This window comes from Anarhichas minor, unplaced genomic scaffold (assembly GCF_050575085.1).
Source record: "Anarhichas minor isolate MPS153535 unplaced genomic scaffold, ASM5057508v1 ptg000007l, whole genome shotgun sequence".
In the NCBI taxonomy this organism is placed as follows: Eukaryota; Metazoa; Chordata; class Actinopteri; order Perciformes; family Anarhichadidae; genus Anarhichas; species Anarhichas minor.
In genome coordinates, this window is record NW_027466453.1 from 6,593,561 (window position 1) to 6,613,123 (window position 19,563).

At 46.0% G+C, this 19,563-nt stretch overlaps 1 protein-coding gene across 3 annotated transcripts; it reads right to left on the reverse strand.

Moving 5' to 3' along the window:
• Positions 1-1,962: 1,962 nt before the first annotated feature.
• Positions 1,963-17,297, reverse strand: tcf20 (transcription factor 20). 3 transcript variants are annotated; one of them, XM_076084044.1, is made up of 6 exons: positions 16,792-17,297; positions 6,251-14,689; positions 6,060-6,153; positions 5,831-5,894; positions 5,574-5,674; positions 1,963-3,492 (listed from the first exon to the last, which is right to left on the reverse strand). In XM_076084044.1, exons 2-6 carry the CDS (start codon positions 13,439-13,441, stop codon positions 3,476-3,478), a joined length of 7,467 nt encoding a protein of 2,488 aa, XP_075940159.1. In that variant the 5' UTR covers positions 13,442-14,689; positions 16,792-17,297; the 3' UTR covers positions 1,963-3,475. The 3 variants fall into 3 exon arrangements, with proteins under 3 accessions (XP_075940159.1, XP_075940167.1, XP_075940151.1); XM_076084052.1 differs by having other exon boundaries at positions 5,845-5,894; positions 16,675-17,297; XM_076084036.1 differs by having other exon boundaries at positions 16,675-17,297.
• Between the last annotated feature and the right edge of the window lie 2,266 nt (positions 17,298-19,563).

Sequence of the window (19,563 nt, forward strand, 5' to 3'; positions counted from 1 at the left end):
AGAAAAAAGCACTCACCTATACTTCAGCCTCTCTTACTTCGTACTTTGTCCTCAGTTCCCTCATCGAGTTAAGCGTGGAAGTGGAAAGGAACATCCGGCCCCGGCTCTTCTACCCGCCTGCTCTCCCTTTCACTCTTCATCAGATAGTGAGAGGATTCACGCCGACCTCTGTGAGCAGAGTGACTGTCAGTCTTTATGATACGACCCCAGCAGTCAGACACACACACACACACACACACACACACACATCCTCCTCTTCTTTAATCCATCCGAATAAATCCAAACCAGACAACTCTGCTCCATCTGTTTTCATTATGATTCCTAGACTCATTTTTGATCTATATTTCATTCATTTTATCAAACGCTATCCTGTGAAAACATGCAGCACATTTTTTCATGTGAAAATCAACGTGACCTTGTAATAAATAAATATGTCAGATGCACACGATGATAACTTGGATAATATCGCTTTGCAAGTACCGCACGTGGAGATCGATATTTGACTCTGAGAGGTGGTGACTCCACAAGAGGGGGCTCTAAGGGTGAGTAGTTTAATATCTGCAGTCAACCGCAATCACTTCACTGCAAGGCTTTTATGTTGCTGCCAGAGGATAATGACTCACTTTCTAAAAAAAGAAAAGACCACACAATTCCATCTTCTTCCTTCCAGACGGAGGTATAGAGTCCCACGGTGTAGAACACAGCGGTGTAAAAACAGCTTTGTTCCAGCAGTCATCACTCAGGTGAACACGTTATAGCAACAGTGCACAGATGCTATAGAAGCAACGTCTGTGTACTTATTTATTTTATTTAGTGATTGACTGATTTGTAGCCTTGTGTACTTTTATCATGTTTGTCTTGTTGTCTGTTGATTGTAATGTGTGTCGAGATGGACGCCTCGCCTTCTACTGCAAACCAAGTCTATACGGCTACAAAGTAACCTGAACCTGAGCCACACACTAAGCTGGTTGCTGTTTAACACGGTGCATTATATGAATTTGTATATTGTTACATACATTTTTGTCCATACCATTGAATTGTACATTTTTATGTCGGTCTGGTCAAGTTTACATTTGTTTAGCAGCCTGTTACTTTGAGGAGCTGAACCTTTCAACCACGTATCCATTCATTTTGGCTCACTATTTAAACTCTCTTACTTTTAGGTATTTCACTAGTTCCCCATTAGTTTGAGCTATTTAACCATTTATCCATTACTTTTAACTAGTTTAATTGTTTATCAATTACTGTTAGCAAACTATTTCAACCATATTATTCTTTTTCTTTTAATGAAATTGTCTTCTCTTGTATTAACCGATGCAACGCTCTACTCTACCCTGTATCGTCTGCTGAAGTGCCCGTGGTTGGCAGTAATCCTTGTTCTGTAAGCCATTGCCGAAGAATATATTACATTTTGGTTCATTATAAGACGCTAACCATAGTTCCACTTATGACAAAGGAAACCTAAGCTAATGCACAAATCAACAGCCGATCGTATAAATGTTTAAAATGTCTGCTTTCACCTTTCATGGCTTTTGCATTTTAACACCTAATTCAACTTTTAACAAAGCTAAATCAGACATTTTGTTTTTTTTATCTTTACATCAAAGCTGCTCTAGTTTCTTTAAGTCTAATTCTTCACCGTATGGCACTTTGTTTCAGAAACAGAACTGACCTGGTAGACCGGTTTTAGACTCAAGAACATGCATTCATAACTCTTCTTCAGAGAGGGTTTCTGCGCCTCCCTCAAACTGAAAAGGCAGGAAGGAGAAACGAGGGAGAGGGACAGACATCGAGACGGAGATAGCTTACGTACATATGAGCCACAGGGAGATGATTGAGAATACATGTGCAGGAGATAAAGAGAGAGGGAGGCAGAGAATTTAGAAAAGGTGGGAAAGAAATCGGGGCAAAAAAAATGAAACAAAATTGACAAAAATAAGTTTCAGAAACAGTTAGAGGAGCTTACTTGAAGCATTTTTTTAAGTGTATTCATAATTCATATACATATTGACAGGTCTCTAATACAGCATGGTTTTGATAGTGTCACTGTCTTCTTCTCAGCTTGACTTTTTTATCTTTTTTTTTTTACAAGAATAACAATAAAAAATGATAAAGACAACACCATGTACGACTCACTTTTAAATTTTATGGCAATGCTTCTTGTGAATGGATTTTGTCGCTCGAGAGTGAAACCATTCAGAAGTACTCGGTAAGGCTTACTCCCCCATTGGCCAGTACGGTTGGCCAATCGCAGCCGTTCAATATGACACCTTCTCCAAAGTTTCCAGTTCCCCAAAAAAAATGTTTTTCCATCAGTGTACGGCGGCGTGCCAGTCCTGCGGAACGTCCCATGAAGAACGAGCGCATGCGTTCACCCAGTACACAGTTCCCCCGTCAGTGTCCTGTTCATCTTTGTGCTGTCAGCACAGTCAAAGATGGCAGGCACGCATTAGTCCATAGTGTTATCCCCTCCTCTGTCCCTCTCTTTACACATAACGAACATTTTGTACTTGAAAAATAAGATTGTGTCCATCGGATTTTTTTCGTGAATACTATCTGTACCGTAAAAACCCCAGTGATGAAAAATAAGAACACTTTTCAAAAGGACCAAAAATGGAATCAAAGACCCAGATATCGGCATTTTTTTCAGTTTCTCTCGCTCTCTCTCTCGCACACACACACACACACACACACACACACACACACACATTTCACACTCGTACACATGACTTTTGAAAGGCAACAGATGTCCGTTCTCCAAGGCAATAATGTCTTTGTGGCAAACTCGACCCTGACATTCCAGACATCACTCTGGCTCCTCCCTCTCCAGGAATGAAAAAATAAATCCAAATCATGTGTTGACAGAATATAAAGTGAGATACATCCATTTCATTTTCATGAGTAAATACTGACGAGGATACAAAATAATAATGAGTACTAAACATAATAATTGTGGTCATTGTAATATAAGATAGAATACTACTTGTGAGAGGGTATAAAAGTCTCTTTGTTTCTTTTCTGGGTTTGACGCCCAACTTGCTCCCAAAACGCCTCTGCATAGCAACCAAAAGAACACTTAAAGAAAACGGATAATGATTATACAGATGATGATAAACACGAGTGTAACACTTTGAGGGTGTCTGAGGAAAATCAAAGTAAGCCTAGAGAGGAAGTTTGTTTCTTTTGTTCTCTACAAAAATGTTCCTTTAGTTCCACCGTCCGTCTTTTACTTGTAGCTCCATTCCGCTCTGTTGCATGTTCATGTTTTTTTCTTTTCTTCTTTTTCTGCTTTTAAGTCAAGAGCAACAATTCTCTTAAAAAAAAAAAAAAAAGGTTTCTTTTCTCCATTGTCTTACATGTAAATAACGCCCGTTGAGAAATTGTACATTCCCTTTTGTTGTTCTCCGTCACGGATGCCAGTCCTGTCCTTTCACATTTCGGGCTGCTTCACAAACAAGTCCCACTCCTCAGTCTTCTATTGACCAAATGAACCTGGCAAAGGGAACACAAACAAACTGAGCTCAGTATGATCAACAAGGACCCGCACATTCTGATACAAACAATGAACCGCTTTCACCAATAGCACAATTTCTTTAAATGGAGAGGACCTCTTTTAAAAGTCTCTTGAAGTGCACCGTTAGGCCGGTAATCACCGGGTGTGTTGTTATTACCACACAGTCCTTTACTGATTATCTGAAGCACCATTATTTAAATGTGTAAGTTGAAGCATAAAACATAAATCTCTTTCATTTTTAGTCCACTGATTTAAAAAAAGAAAATAATATATTTGCACAAAACGTGATGAAGTAAGGGGGAAGAGTCGCTCAATCCTGAGCATAACCATTAGCAATTTACTGTAGTCTTACAAGAAGAGAAAGAGAAGGGGAGATGTACGCGTCTTTAGTTTCCATGAGGCTGATTGGAAGTGAGGGGGAGTGACAGGCAGCAGTGCAGCCACTAAGGTCAGGTGAGGAGGAGTGGGAGAGCCAGCCAACAAAGAGTAGAGCAGGTACTGCATTGCTGTGTGAAATTAAATTGTCTGAATAGAAAAGGTATAAACAGCCCTGAGGCAATAAATTGGAGCCCATTCACTGAAGGTCCATTAATGAGAAACCAGTCTCCAGACAAATGATGTTTCCAGGATGAAAATGTATTTGTGGTGATTGAACGCGCCGGGCGGTGATGTGGGGGTTTCATACCAGAGAGCTGGCTGCATTACATTACATGTTAACACCCATTTTGGGAAGCTGCGTTTTCCAGTCTACACGACTCTATCTGGATTAGGGTTGGGCAATGTAGAAATTCCTCTTCTGACGATATTGTTTTTAAGAAACACAACGATGTAGAAAATACATCGAGAGAGAGAGGCGCACTTAGGCTGGATATAAATACACACACAAAGTGGCCACAATGTATAGGAAGTAAGCGCTATTTTACACAAGGGCACGCTGAGATCAATCATCTAGTAGTAACTGCTCTTTATATTCTGCTGCCCCGATGATTGAGGGTGGATTGCTCACTGTGACGGTTCGGTTGCTATTTGTGGATGGAGTCACTGGCAGACCTGCGTATTCAGTTTGACACAAAGTGAGTGATGCGACACTGTGTTCTAGTCCCTGTAAGCATCTTAGTCCAGAAGTCATAATATAATGGAAAAAAAAGATGTAATCTTTTCCAAATGTTCATCCAACTAAATATTCAGCTTCAATCCATATTTGTTGGCTTTTAGCTACATTTTCCCTGCTGTCCACAACAGTTTAATCTCCTGCACGCACCATAATAACGGGGTGGTCGAGCAGCAATCTAACAGCGCCATAAATTATATTCATAAAACCACAATAAAACTAAATCTGAAATATGCCAGCATGTTGTCAATGTATTTATTATTTAAGAGAAAAAGACTGAATATAGTGCAAAAGCAGGCGTTGCATAAGTGATTATCGCTCCGTTATCGTGGACATGCGAGGACCATTATCGTGGCCAACCAATATTGTGTTGAATGATGAGCTCGTCATATCGCCCAAGACTCGTATGGATGCACACGAGGTCACGCAAGCATTTCCATTCCATTTTATGAAAGCAAGAAATAATAATAATAAAGGCTCCAATGACTCGATGATCTTTGGCTCAGCATTGTCTTTAGAGGAGCTGACATTTTAATGTCTTGTGTTGTAAATGTCTTCCCTTTCACTTCATTTTCTGTTGGCTTTGCTGAAGTTTATTGTCGCAGTTTGATCATTTTGATTTTGCCTGCTCTCTAATTTGCTCTGAGAGCAACACAACTGGACAGACAGACACACAGACACACAGACACACACCCTGGCCCGGATGTTGACTAATGGGGCTGATCAGACAGATCAGCCCCATTAGTCAATATTTGGCACCAGAGCTTCCTTTTGCCGCACCCCATGTTAAATTAACATGTTAATTTAGACCTTAAATTAACCTAGACCAACATAGGTAACCAGTCCAAATTATTCTGGGTGGTTAATCGTTTACATCCCTAATTCACACTATGACACATGCTGTAGACACATAGGTACACAAACACACAAAACCAAGTCTAAACTTACAGCTCCCAGACTCCGGTGTCTCTTCTTCTTCTGCGTTTCTCTCAGCCTCTCTCTGACTGCTCCACGCACACTGACTTGGCTGGCCGGATGCTCTGGGTAAACTGAGTGGAGGAGGGAGGAGGAGGGGAGAGAGAAAGAGAGAGAAAGACAGACAGAAAGAAAACTGTCAGGGTTCGATGACGAGACGTGCGAGTGGGTGGTGAGGATCTAGAATGGCAAAGGAAAATGAGAGTGAATCACACAAAACGAAGACCAACCTCTCCTTCTTTACCTTGTGCTTCGGACACCGCACTGAGAAGTTATCTTCGTTCAGAGAGCAATCTGGAAGAGGGACAGGGAGTTTTAGTACAATACAGAAACCACCACGCAAAGCTCTTACATGAAAGGACAATATGTGTTTCAAACAGGCACAAACCCTTATTAGGAAACTGTATTTAACATTAACTCACTTTCTAGAGTGTGTCTGTATTTATTGCATCCACTCACCTGCTTCGATAGCACACATGTAGTGGTAGCGGAGTGTACAGCCTTTGCTGTAGCAGCCCAGGGTGGAGCCAACCATCTCACAGTATGAGCAGCACTGAGCAGAGACAGAAAGAAAAGGTAACAATCAACATCAGAAATATGTTTCAAGGCTGAAAATTCCCAAAACAAACACAGATAAAGAAGACACTTACTGTTTCTCTGGCGCCATCTAGTGCCTCCTGCATGCCATACAGTCTCCCATTGACAAGATACACCCCACTGGTCCACACTATGCATCCTTCATGGACCCACAGCTCCTCCGGGTCCATGGGCATCTGAGGCAGCTGGGCGAGTTGTGCCAAGGGTCCCAGGGAGTCCAAGGCGGGCGGAGGGGGCTGGAAGGGCAGGGAGGCCTTACTGTTGGAGGGCACCATTCTGGGGGAATCCTCACTGGATTTGTGCCTTCTCTTAAAGCGGGGGTGTGAAGTCAGCTTTCTGTGTTGAGGTCGTTGCTGAGCTTCGTCTGTCGGCTGCTGCTGCAGCAGCTGCTGCTGGAGTTGCGGCTGCTGCTGCTGCTGCTGCTGCTCCTGCTGCTGCTTGTCTGTATCAAGGTCTGGCTCTCTCTTAAGCTTCGGGATGGGCCGGATGTCTAGATTCATGTCCCAGGTCAGAGACGTTGTTTTACTGGTGTAGGAGGAGAAAGACGAAGACGAGGAGGACGAGGAAGAGGAGGAGGCGGTGTTACTGAACTTGCCAGTCATGTGCATCATCATTTCCTCTCCACCAGCCGTCGGGGCAGTTCTGACTCTAGCGGGGAGAGGCACTGCGTTTGAATCCAGGCTGATGGCATAGTGACTCTCAGTCGGGGGCTTGGTAAACTGAGCATCTTGTGTTTGCGCGTCTTGGTTGGTGCTCAAAGTATTTGAGCTCACGTCTGAGTTTTGTCCTGTTTTGTTTGTGCCCGTGGCCGCTTGACATTGTCGGACCTGGGGCTGGTTCTTGGGGAGCTTTGCAGCATATTCAGCTGGATAGAAAGGGCCGTAGAGATCTCCAAGATGTTTGTAATTTGCCCATTTCTGACACAGGCAGCAGAGCAGGCGGCCGGAGTGATTGGTCTCTGTAATCACGGGGCCTGAAACAATATAGCCAGATGAAGGAAGTGCTTTTCCCGACTCAAGTGTTGTCTCCACCTCGTCTGTCTCCCTTTTCTCCGATTCTCTGTCTCTCCTAGATAACTGGGAGGAAGGAGCCGAGGTCAGGGGAGAATCAATCCCACTCACGCCCACTTTCCCTCCGACTGCACTACGATCTCCTTTCATCTTCTCCTCCTCAGCATTTACAATGGTGCACACTGCCCCAATCTCTGGTATTTTGTTCTCCACGTGTATGTGCGGAACAAACAGGCCCTTTATATTTGGGTCCACGAACACTCTATTGGTGCCAGGGCTCCCTCCTCCCCCTAAAGGTGTATCTGGGTCAACTTTGGCCACCGACGGTGCCGTCGGCCCTGCTCCTCTCCTTCTCCTCCTCTGTCGTCCTCTGGCCTCTAGTGACTCATCCTCACCTTTTCCACCTCTGCGTCTCCTTCGCACTGGTTTGACCTCGATCTCTGGCTGCAGGTCCTCATTCTCAACATCCACTTTCACTATCTGGGTTAAAATGGGTGGGGTCAGTGGGAGAGTGTTTTTATCGTCGGTCAGCAGGGGTGCTTCAGGGGGTGGTGTGCTGCACGTAGTCTGCTCCAGCGGTGAGGATGTCTCATCAGCTGAAGTTGGCTCGGGTGGGGCTGAGAGAGCACTCTCAGTTGTGCCCTGAGCCTGTTCTTGGGGCTGACCCGGCTCCTGTGTTTGGGCTTGGTTCTGGGCCCTTTTTTGTTTATTCACACTCCCTACGGGCCTCCCCTTCTTCTTGCCAGATGGGAAATAGCCTTTAGGCACGGAACTGTCTTGTAGCTTGGAATCTTGTGGCGACAGGCTGCCAGAGGACATTGGATGTTGCCTATTCAGCATGTTTCCTTGAGAGTGGGGTGGGGTGGCTCCATAGTAGTCACTGCCCGGATAATCATCAAATCCCATGTCAGATTCTTGAAGTTTCTGTCGAAGGAGGTTAGCCGCAGAGTGCTCCCCTCTTCTCGTCTCAAGCTGCTGGTAAGTGTTGGTGAAATGCTGAATGTCTGACAGGGCAGATGAAGATGGAGGTGGGGAACCCTGGACTGGGCGAGGAAGAGGTGGAGGAGGGGGTAAAGGTCCGAGCAAAGCAAAATCCTCCTTGTCACCCGATGCCGATGAAACAGTGGATCCCAATCCAAAGTCAAAGTCTTGTTTTAGGGTTTGGGACGTCTGATGTGGATCACATGGGTAGGCAGACGGGGGTAAAGGCCCAGTCTCATCAACTCCTCTGAAGGAAATCATGTCATCCATGTAGCCATCATCCCCTCCTGCAACCCTAGGGAAATGTGCCAAGTCTTGGTCCTGTGAATCATTAAACGGTGGCATTTCTGAGTGAGAGAAGCCTGGATAATGATTCGACTCATCATCAACATGGCCTGCTGGCTTTTTAATATTTGGTGTGATTTTCTGCACTATTGCCTCCAGTTTCAAACCTCGGCCTTTCCTGGGAGGCATAGCCCTGGCATTACCACTTGATGGAGATAGAGGTTGTGAATAGGTATTCTCTCCGGGCAGAGGGGAAGAGAGCCTGGGACATGGGATATCTGAACTGGATGAGTCATCTTCATTGTGATGACTCGACTCAGACTGAGCCCCGGGGGAGTGATGTGAATTTGTGGCAGCTCTCTGCTGAGACGCATCCTGGAGTTGCCTTTTGGCGGGAATAGGAGAGATGAAAGAACGAACTCTCCTTCGCAATATCAGCGGGTTTGTGTCTCCAGAACCCCCGGCTTTAGTCTGACGCTGCACCTGTGGCTGTGTGGCGTTCATGTCAGCAGAAGGCTTGGCGGAGCCGGGTGGAGGAGGTGGGCAGGGATGTTTGCCTTCCTCTGCGGCTCCTCTGGGGACCTCAGGTTCGGCGGCATTTAGGCCGTGAGTCATTTGTGGTGGAATGGGGACGTGTGAATCTACAGGAGCAGGAGGAGGGGGGGGAGGAGGTTGTGTTCTGTAGAAGGAGTCTCCCTCCATCATTCTAGCGCCTTCTCTGCCAGAGTGTGTCGACTCCCACATTTTCAAATCGAAGAAAGCGCTTTGATGATGGAGGGAGGTTTTGGCTGCGTGTAGTTCCCCGGGCATGTCAGTTTGTGAGACCATCCTCTGCCTCGGTTCTGTTTGGCTGACCTTATGTCTTCCAGGAGAAGAACCAGGGAGCATCATCATCTCCTTTGATGGCCTGTTCATTGCTTTTACCCATTCATTCATGTCATGGGGGTGATGAGGGGGGCCACGAGGGTGAGGGTACATTTGAAGCTTATTTGTGGACTGCGCCTGGGGGGATAAATTGTGGTACGGATGGTGGGAGGGAAAATGGGGGTTACTGCGTGGCATCATATGCCCTTCTCTTGTATCTCCAAATCGATAACCAGGAAAACCGCTGCCACTACCCGTTGATAAATCAACACCATGAAGATAGGACTGATGCCTTGAAGGTGGAGATAAAGGGTTAGTGCTCAAAGAATGAGAAGCCAGGGGTGTAATGTCAACATTACCTCGACGGTAGGGGTCCGTATTCATCACAACAGATGAATGAGCAGACTTGGAATGATACTCCATATCAGCATCGTTAGTGCAACCAATGCCGAGATGATCAGTCTGTAACGTGTCTAAGACAGCCTCTTTTGATGCCGTTTCCATTTTCACCACTTGTTTCTCTCCAATATCCTTTTTACTCAGATCACTGGCTGCTGCTGGAGAGGAAAATGGCTGTTGAATCACAGAGGCGCCACTCAGACTTTTTTCCCGCTCTCTCTCTCTGTCACTTTCCCGGTCCCTCTCTGGGGTGCCGCGTCGGTTCGGCGACACATCACAGATGACAGAGCGCCGCTCTGATGGGGCTAATATGGAGCCTGATGATTTCTGAGACTCAGTTTGACCAATGCTGCCCGTTAGCGGCTCTGGCTCTTGCAAAAGGAGCTCCTGCACAGCGGAGGGTGGAGTGGACACATTTGATAAGGCTTTTCTCTGTGGTAGAGAATAGTCAGCTAAGTTTATATGTTTGGTTGGGGGTTGCTGGGACTCTGCCGCCTGTGTTGAATGGCTCTGGGACACGCCCATGTCATTTTTCTCAGCATTTTGCATTATCTTAGTAATAGACACTTCAGACTTCACTGAGGACTGAGCATCTGTGGTAAAACTAGGCTCACTTCCATGCCGCTGGTTCGCATGTGGAGGCTTTCCAGTGCTAACCATTTGTCCAGAATGAGCCAACGCCTCAGTTATGCCGTACGGGTGTCTGGTTTGAAACGGTTGCTGAACTTGGAGATGGGCAGGATAGGCCTGCTCCGGTCTGCCATAACGTCTGTCTAAATTGTAACCTTGAAGAACCTCTTGTAAAAGGCTGGGAAATTGCTGTGAATTATCCTCATGACCTTTAGCTCCTGCTCCTTGCCCTCTCTTTACCAAAGCCTCTGCTACAGAACCAGCATCTTTTGGATGCACAGGGCCATAACCAGCTGGTGAGTGTTGATACCCCAAGTATCTGGAATTTGATTCCATCACACCCGCCGGACCAGTCCTCCCTCTGCTTTTCATCGACAAATCTGAGCCATATGTTGATTCTGGATAGCCATATTTATGCGGTCCAGACTGGGGAGGATTTTGAGGCCGTCCAAAATTGGATTTTTGATGAAGGGAGGAATATAAACTCAGATCTACACCTTCCTCCCCATTATGGCCGCTCGATTCTCTTAAGAAAGAGTGTTTCTCTTCTATGCAGTTGCCTTGGGTATGCTTGCTTTTTTCAGTGTGACTTCCCTCAGACCGAGCTGAAACAATCACACCGACACTACTGGCACTCTGGTGCTCCTCAGAAGTGTGCTTTTCTCCCCTCTCGTTGTTGTGTAATCTGGATGCGGTGTGCAACCTGTTTTCTTTGTCCTGACAATTTTGTGAATTGACCTCTCCAACTCGCTGCATTTGGCTACGGCCTTTCTCCGTTTTGTCAACCGGGCCTTCACTTTCATTTTTGATGACCTCCTTTTTTATTTCTGTTGTCCTCCTATGGCCACCACCTCTGTGGTCACTGTATGTGAGACCAGACTCTGAGACACAATTTGGCGGAGGAGGAGGAATACTGGAGGAGGTGGATGATGGGGAGGAGGAAACTGGAGGTGTTGAATGTGAAGTTGGGCCAGTCTCTGATGACTGACATCCAAAGGATGGAGATGACGACGAAGAGGGAACGCGTGCTTTGTTTGCTTTAGTTTCGGAAACACTTGGTTCTTTTGACGGTAAATGGGAGGCAATTGTTTTAACAGCTGATGCTTGCCCAGTCTGTGTTTGACTCTGAGAGGGAGGGTAATAGCCGGTTGGTTCAGACCCACTGCTTGCACCACTCATCTGCCTCACTCTCCCATGTTCCCCTTCAGAAAACTGCTCCTCACGGTCCACCTTGGTCCTCGATGAGCCTCCAACTGACATTAGTGAGGAGTCTTCATCGGCACCAGCATCTAAGCTGGCGCCGTCACCAATCCCTGGCGCACTTCCGTCTTTAACTGTGCTAGTGCTTGAGGCTGCACTTACATTTCGACTTCTTGGTTGTGATGGGGGCGCGCAATGCGTTGCCTGTTGCATCTGCCCCACATCCTTCCCCTTCTTCTGTGAAAGCACTGAGTCGGTGAGGAGCATGTGCTGAACTGTGTTTGGTAAATTGGCTACTTGTGAGCTCAAGGCATTAAGACTGTTCAGGCCAGCATCCTGCATTTTGTCAAGTGGAGAGCATGAATAAATAGAGGGGCCTTCCTCTCGCGATCCGACTCCTGTGCCTAAACCCAATTTGTTTCGGCCTGTTGGAGGAATACTGCTCCCTCCAACTGCACTCACGCTGTGAGCTTTATGACTGCCACTGCTACCACAACTACTGATGCTGCTATTTGAGTTGGGTGTGGGACTTAATTGTGGCATGGTCTGCAGTAATCTACCTTGACCATGGCTGCTACGGGGGTTTGATGAAGGAGGATGCGAAGGACCATGACCTGAGGGGTTTGCATGTACCTCTGAGACGCCCATCAAAGGGGACGGAGAGGAGCTACAACTGGGGGAATGCACTGCAGAGGCAGCTGGTGAGGGGTTGGATATCGGGCTAAAGTTTTGGTTCATTTGGGTTTGTTGAGCATTGGGATGCATTGGTGATTTGGCTATTTCTTGAGACGCTGCTTGAGGTATACTGGGATTGGAGGCTTGATGATGTTTAGCATATACAGAGCCCGGAGACGGGCCCTGGTGCTGCATCTTGAGAGAGTTGTCGTAACCTACCCCTAAGTTGTGCTGCGAGTTGCGGTGCTGTAGTGTGGCTTGCTTGTGAAGCGAAAGTGTCTGCGGGGAATATCCAGGATAATTTGAAGCATGGTAACTCTGCTGAACATTCTCCATTGGCCCCACATTGTTAGCAGCAACTGAACTGGAGACTGAGTTTGAACTAGAGTTGACACTGGGAGAACTGTTGACTTTGGGATCGAACCCCGCGCTAGCAGCCCCGTCGAGATATCTCTGTGGAGGAGGGCTGTACATTCCTGATGACCCTGTGGATGCTCCACCCTGTGGGGAGTAGTGTGGGTACTGAGGGGTCATCCTGTGCCCAGAGTGAGGATAGCTCCTATGCTGCTGTCCATGGTGGACGGCTGGGAAGGTTTGTCCAAGCTGGCGGTGTTGCATCTGAGAACCTGGCACTGACTGCATTGCAGCATTCTGACTCATATTGTACTGATGAGAAGGAGAGAACGCTCCAGCACCAGCAACAGCACCTCCACCCGAACCAGCACTTGAGCCGTAGTCTACTGGATATGGTGACATCAGGCCAGATGCTGGTGCAGTGCCAGATCCAGCATGCCGATACTGGTGAGGTATATGTCCATCAATATTAGGGTACCCAAACCCTGCCCCATAAGCCATGCCCCCCCTTCTGTGCCTGTCCTTTCCAGCCATCGAAAAATAATAATCCATGGCCTCCTTCCTGTAGGGGTTGTTAGTGTTGGCGCTGTGAATGTTACCCTGTGTTGGCGATGCCTCCACAGCACCTCTGTTTCTAGCACTGTAAGCAAGCATGTGGCTGGCTTGACTGGGATGGTGATGGCCTCTGTGCAGGCTCTGCTGTTGCATCCCCGCGTAATCATCCGTCATCCTTGGGGAAATCTGGGGATCTGCTGGCTGAGGGGGATACGGAGTTCCCCCTCCACCCCTCCCACTGAACCCCGGGGGAAGCGAAGGGGGAACCGGACTGTTAGAAAAGTTCTGCATTGTTTTTCCACGTTTGGATTAAAAATGGAAATAACCGTCAGTGTCTACACCAGGGAATGCTTCTGATCAGAAACTGGAAGGCTTACGGTAGTAACCATAAATGACAAAGAAAAGAGAGTCTATGGCCTGGCAGTAAAACAAGGAAATGCTTTGGAAAACCAAATAGTTCAAGCTGAGGAATATCTATCGCAGATGTTATTATCACTTTTTTTTGTAGCAGAAAGTGGGTAGTGAGGTTGAACAGACAATGGTTTTATCAATACATGAAAAGGCCAAATGGTAAAAGTCTTAATTCTTCAATGTGACGATGGTATATGGTTATTTTCACTTTTCTTTTGTTTAAAAAAAAAGGTTCACTGTACAGCTGGGTCTTAAAAAAAAATGGAACTTTGAAAAGAAAAAGAAATATCTAGTGAAGCAGGTTTCTACTGGAGAAAAATACAAGACTAAAACTGTGCAGTCATTCCAATGAAGCTGAAGCAGTTTGGCACCGAGCAGGCAACGATATCACGTCTGACACACCACCATGTGAGATGTTCAAATGTCTTTACATGTACACTTCTCTGCTTTAATAACAGCTCAAGCAAACTGAGCTATGTTGGAATTGAATTGTGGTCCAATGGCATCTTGTGCAAATAAACAAAAACAAAAACAAAATCTCTCAATAAAACCATCGAGAATGCGTTCCGTCGCGACAATCCTTTAGTCCGTCAATGCGTTTGCCAGGACCCGACTCACACCTGTGTGAGACCAAAACGGCAGTAACTTGAATCAATAGGTCTGAATACAGACCTTTACTGAACACTCCCAGAGGCAAACACTCCATTGATATTCTCATCAGCTCTTGGATGCAGAGTGTTATACTGTTTGAGATGTTCTTTTTCTTGGTCGTTCCCTTTCAAATACTCTTGTTAGTTGTTGTTTTTTTTGCTACGGCATGCATTCATTCGGACTGTAGAAGTCTTTGGTCCCTATTTAGTAATCGTTCTTCCCTTGTCTGTGTTCAAAATTCTTCTCGGTGCTCTCCTCTATCTTCAGCATGTGGCTGTCTTACCTTCGCTTCATTATGTTCACCACCGTTTAACTCTACCTAGTTCCATGGCAACAATTTTCCAAAAGGAGGGTAATCCATTTATTCCACCTCAAGTTCAGTCAATTCAAGCACCCGCTTTCGGTTTTTCTCTCTTCAGTATTTCCATGCAGATACGTTCATTTTCCAGGAGCTGCTGACCAGAAGCCTTTGCAACTCTGCAAACACAAAAGATGAATCAAAATAGTTAGCACACAAAAATGAAAAGGTATCATTTATTTAGTACACCTTGTGCTACATGTCTGTAATAGATATAAAGAAGAATATACTGTGGGCATTCAATAGCAATAAAAAGCCTCTTTGGGTTAGTTTAATATTCTGTTTGAGTATTCTATTCAACAATCTCATTTCAGTGGTAAATTAAGACATATTTATCAATGCAACTACTACTAATTTAATTCAGTGTTGCTCTAGGATCATATATTGCAGATTACATCGGCATTTCCCATAAGTGGACTTATCTTTTTAGCAGGAATATCACCAAGGTCCATCACAAATATATTCACCTAACCAACAACAATGTTATCATTGCTTCCTTGTTGCACACACTGCCTGCTAAACTTAAAAAGGCTTGCTTGGCCTCACATCAACACTGCTGTTTAAATATGCAGTGGGAGTACAGCCTTTAACAATACATGCCTAAGCTGTCTCTTCTGACTGATAACAAACAGGGCTGCTGGAGAGAAAAATGGGTTGGCGGCAGCACGCAATTAAGGCAACAGAGTAACATAAGACAAGGTCACAAACACTACTTCACATGTAAACAAACAAGCCCGTGTAGCCAGGACAGAGGCAGTCTCTCTAACATGAGACTAAAGGCCATAAACATTAGTGTATTTAACGTCTTTCAACAGGCCTTAATGGTTAAGGGGTGATAATCAAAAGGCATTACGACATCTTTATAGGTCAGCACCCATAATTGCAGCGTGTGACACAAGCCTCTATTGTACACTGTAAAATGGTTAATGGCCCCAACAACACAACTTTGGGCGACTTTTGTGAAGTGTCGACCTACACTGGGCCACACAACAACAAGCCCTTGCTGTTTATGATTACGACTATTCGTCTGTGGGTAACTGGTGCTACTTGTCGGTCGATCTCATCAGTAGTGTGAACCTATCTTCACCAATGTAATGCATCGCTTTCTGCACAGAGAAAGTGATGGACAGTTAGATGGGCATGGGGGAAACAACAGCACCAGGGCGGGCTAGTCATTGCTTGTAAATCTATTTGAGTCAGACATATTTGCACACAGGTCTCTGTCCAGGGTGTCACAACTGAGGGTCAGAGCTGGTGGGTCGATGCAGTGTAAAATTGGAAAAGTTGGGGAGGACACTACTGCTCTCCATCCGTCTATCAGCCCCTACCTTGATTACTAATTAATCACAGCAGCTCACTGGGCACAACCAGGCAGCAGCGATCACAATAGAACAGTGCAGCGTGAATAAAAACGGGCTCAATGCAGTCTGTCAGACCTAATTGTTGAGAGCAAACGCAATGTTATTTTTCAGACTGTGATCAAAACGCCAGCTCCGTTGTATTCCAATGGTTTGTCGTCTTTGCTTGTCATCAAACACACAACACTAGCTTTTGTACGATTACCTCAGTGGCTACATTAGCCAGTAGCAATACGCATTACAATTAGCTGTGCAGTGCTGCCTCTTTTAGCTCTGAGAGGTTAGCGTTAGCTTAACAAAAAGAAAACCTTCACATACTGCAAATTAAAGACGCGATGCAGCCGCATACGTCGGGTGCTAGCTAAGCTACAACCGTTAGCGTCCTAGCAAGCCGGCTAATTTGCGTTTATTACATTATCACGCGCATTCGAGAACGTGCACACAGCGATAGTTGTAGCAAGCTACAGAAAAAAAAAAAAGGCACGGGGCAGCCAGGCAGCGTTTAGCTACGAAAGAGAGGTGATTAGGTGCAGATGTTTCCCCCCCTCAGAAACCCAGTGGGGCTGTGAGTAAACGCGTTAGCTAGCATACATAACGTCTACTGGCGAGAGACCCGGTGTGGGTACCGCATCAGACCATCACGCAGCCTGACATTTTCCTTCAACAAACTACAACTAACGTTTGCCAGAGGGGGAAAAGGCAAAGTCAGTCAGAGACGGGCTAGCTAACGCACTCTGAAAGCATACCTGAAAACGTAGCAATACAAGGCCCCTCGAAGAGTGAAAGGCTGTTTTGTGACAATCCCGCTGCTGTGGCAGGAAACCCCAGTCTCGAGTCGACTGCTCCGCCGCTTTTCCCCTCACCCTGTTTGAGTCCAGACAACCCCGACCAGCGGCGGCGAAGTCGGGGGAGGGAGGGAGGGGGGGGGGGGCCCGTCACGACACTCGGATCCCGGGCCTTTCTTCCGATTTCCCCTTTTTCCTTTTGTCCTCACCTCCAAAAATGATGAGAGCGGAGCACAATCGGGGTGCCTGTAGGTCCCGTATCCAGAGAGAGGTCCATACACCCCCGCCCCCTCCGCTCTTGTTCCCTCGCCTCGCTCTCTCTCTCTCTTTCTCTCTCTCCCTCTTTCACACACCGCTGAGGTGATTCCACCTATCTCGGGCTGAAATTAAACACGTTGCCATCTCACGAGCCTCCACTAACGCACGAAGATCTCAAACGTCAGTTTCCGCCACTGAATTGCATTTGCACGCCTTCATCGGGAGCTCGACCTATTCGTTTTCCTGTTAGACTACTGCTTTTTTCTTCTTCTTCTTCTTCTTCTTTGCAACAGAAAGACCGCCTTGAAAATGCATACACACTCATATTCCTGCACACCCCCCCTCCCTCCCTCCCTCCCTCATCTCTCTCCATCACATCCCTCCACCTCCCCTCCCTCTCTGAAGCTTTTGCTTTCCCACTGCTTTTCTTTCACCTATTTCTACCACAGAATCTAAGATTATAGTGATATTACAAATGCAATTTTTTGATTTTTTTTTTTGCATGTCAGGGCTCAGGGATTTAAGCACAGGTCCTTTGTTCTCGTTTCATCTCCAGTGAAAATGAATTAGGGTAGCCTAATGAAAGGCACCAGGGTACAAAGGCAATATGCAGCGGAGACAGGGCTGAATGGAACGGTGGGTTGTGTCTGAAATGAACAAGTCAATAACAGATAAAAAAGACAATTTGGGACCAAATAGGTATGCCTGCGTTAGAGGGAGATTGCGGTGCAATGGTTGAAGCTTCATCAGCTCACTGTGGTCTCTCACTGCTGAAGCGCAGACCCCATTGTACACACAGTGCAGCTATATTGTTGTTTTTCCGCAAAGGAAAAGCCACTTAAATCATTATTATAACAACTAGCCATTGGTTAATGTTTGACACGACTAGCTCGGAAACATCATCATGACCAGGATGACAATGGAGGGGCAACAAACGGAATCCCTTTCCCCCCCCCCCCGACCCCCCCATTTAAATGTATTGTGTTGTTCTCTGCCTGAGCTCCTCTGCTCTCACACAGGGCCAGCGAGTGCAGTGCAGACCCGCTCACACTCTGCTACCATCATAATGATGTGCCCTATTGCCCCCCATCCATGGTGCTGCACTTTTAATGCACTGCAGTGTGTCACACACACACACACATACAATGAAACCACACAAGTACGTACAAAGACAACAAACTGCACAATCACACACAAACAGTCAGCGTGCACATCAAGTCTCCCACTTAACCTGTCGATCACGAGAGTGAAATCCCAGTGTTCCAAACAACTGTTCAACACATCTCATTCCCCTCGCAGATACACGTCTATTTCTATCATGGTTGCCATAGCAACTGCATCACAGAGCCTTAACTGTGGATAATTTTTTTAGGCTATGTAGCTACACTTGCTTTTCACATGTGCGATTTCACGCAGACCCTCAGCCGCTTGAATCGAGCCGTCGTCTGCTCGCGTTGCCACGAAGTCGAAGAGCTGAGAGAGCCGAGAGGCGAGATAAAGGGCACTGATACTCTGGGCCAGCAAGTCAGCCAGCCAGGCCTATCCAATCAACAGGAACGCCTGCTGGGATACACACACACAGACTCTCTCCATCACGGACAAGGGCACAAAATCTTCTGCAGAGGAGGCTCAAAGCATCACGGTTGTAGAGAAAGCGACCGGTTTTGAACACACTTGACGCCCTCCACATTTTTCTAACACACACAATCATGCACACACAGTGCAGAACCGTCCATCTCTCAATTTGCTGATATGTTTTGAAATTGTACACAGATAGGGATGGATTCAAAACAAGGCACGAGAAAATGTATTTAAATCTTCCACATATTTGTTCATATTAATCTCAGTTTATCGTGGGCAACAATGTTTCATGCCTCAAAAAGCTGCCTTTGTGGAGGAAGTTGAAAAGCGCCTTTGTCGGTTTAGTTGTCTTATATCCATTGGCAATGTTTTTTAATTTAGAATGATGATAACAAAAAAAGAAAATGAGAACTTTGATTTCATGTCACTGTATTTTCATTACAGGGAACATCTCAAAGGCTGCAATGCTAACGGTCGATATTGTCACAACTTGTCCCCCAGCACTGTATCTGCACAAAGGAATGGCTGAATGGTTACAGTCCCTTGAATAAATATGAGCACTAAACAACATGCCCACTACATTATGTAAAAGACCTTCACGTTTACAAAGTCCAACACAACCCAGTTAGGTAAACTTGTGAATACACTCCACTGCATTTACATATTTTTGACACCATCTACTTGCACAGAAATCTGAGCAAATATGTGCGCTGAGTAGCTAAAGCGAACATGAAAGCCTTCACGCACAAATGAAACGGCATTGCCCTTGACACGTCGGAACTAAGTGAGGACATGTTGCGTCAATGTGCAAACATTTGCATTGAATTAATTTCAAACGCGTTGAATGTGTCTGGTTCTCTGCAGAAGGTCCACGAGTTGGACAAGTTGAATGGGCAGTTTTCCAAACTCAGCTGGAGCATACTTCTGTAACCTGAGTGCATGGCGAGAGGAATGCCGGATAAGTGGCTGCATTGCGTGATCCCCGCTTTCACCGTGAATGCAATCCACTCT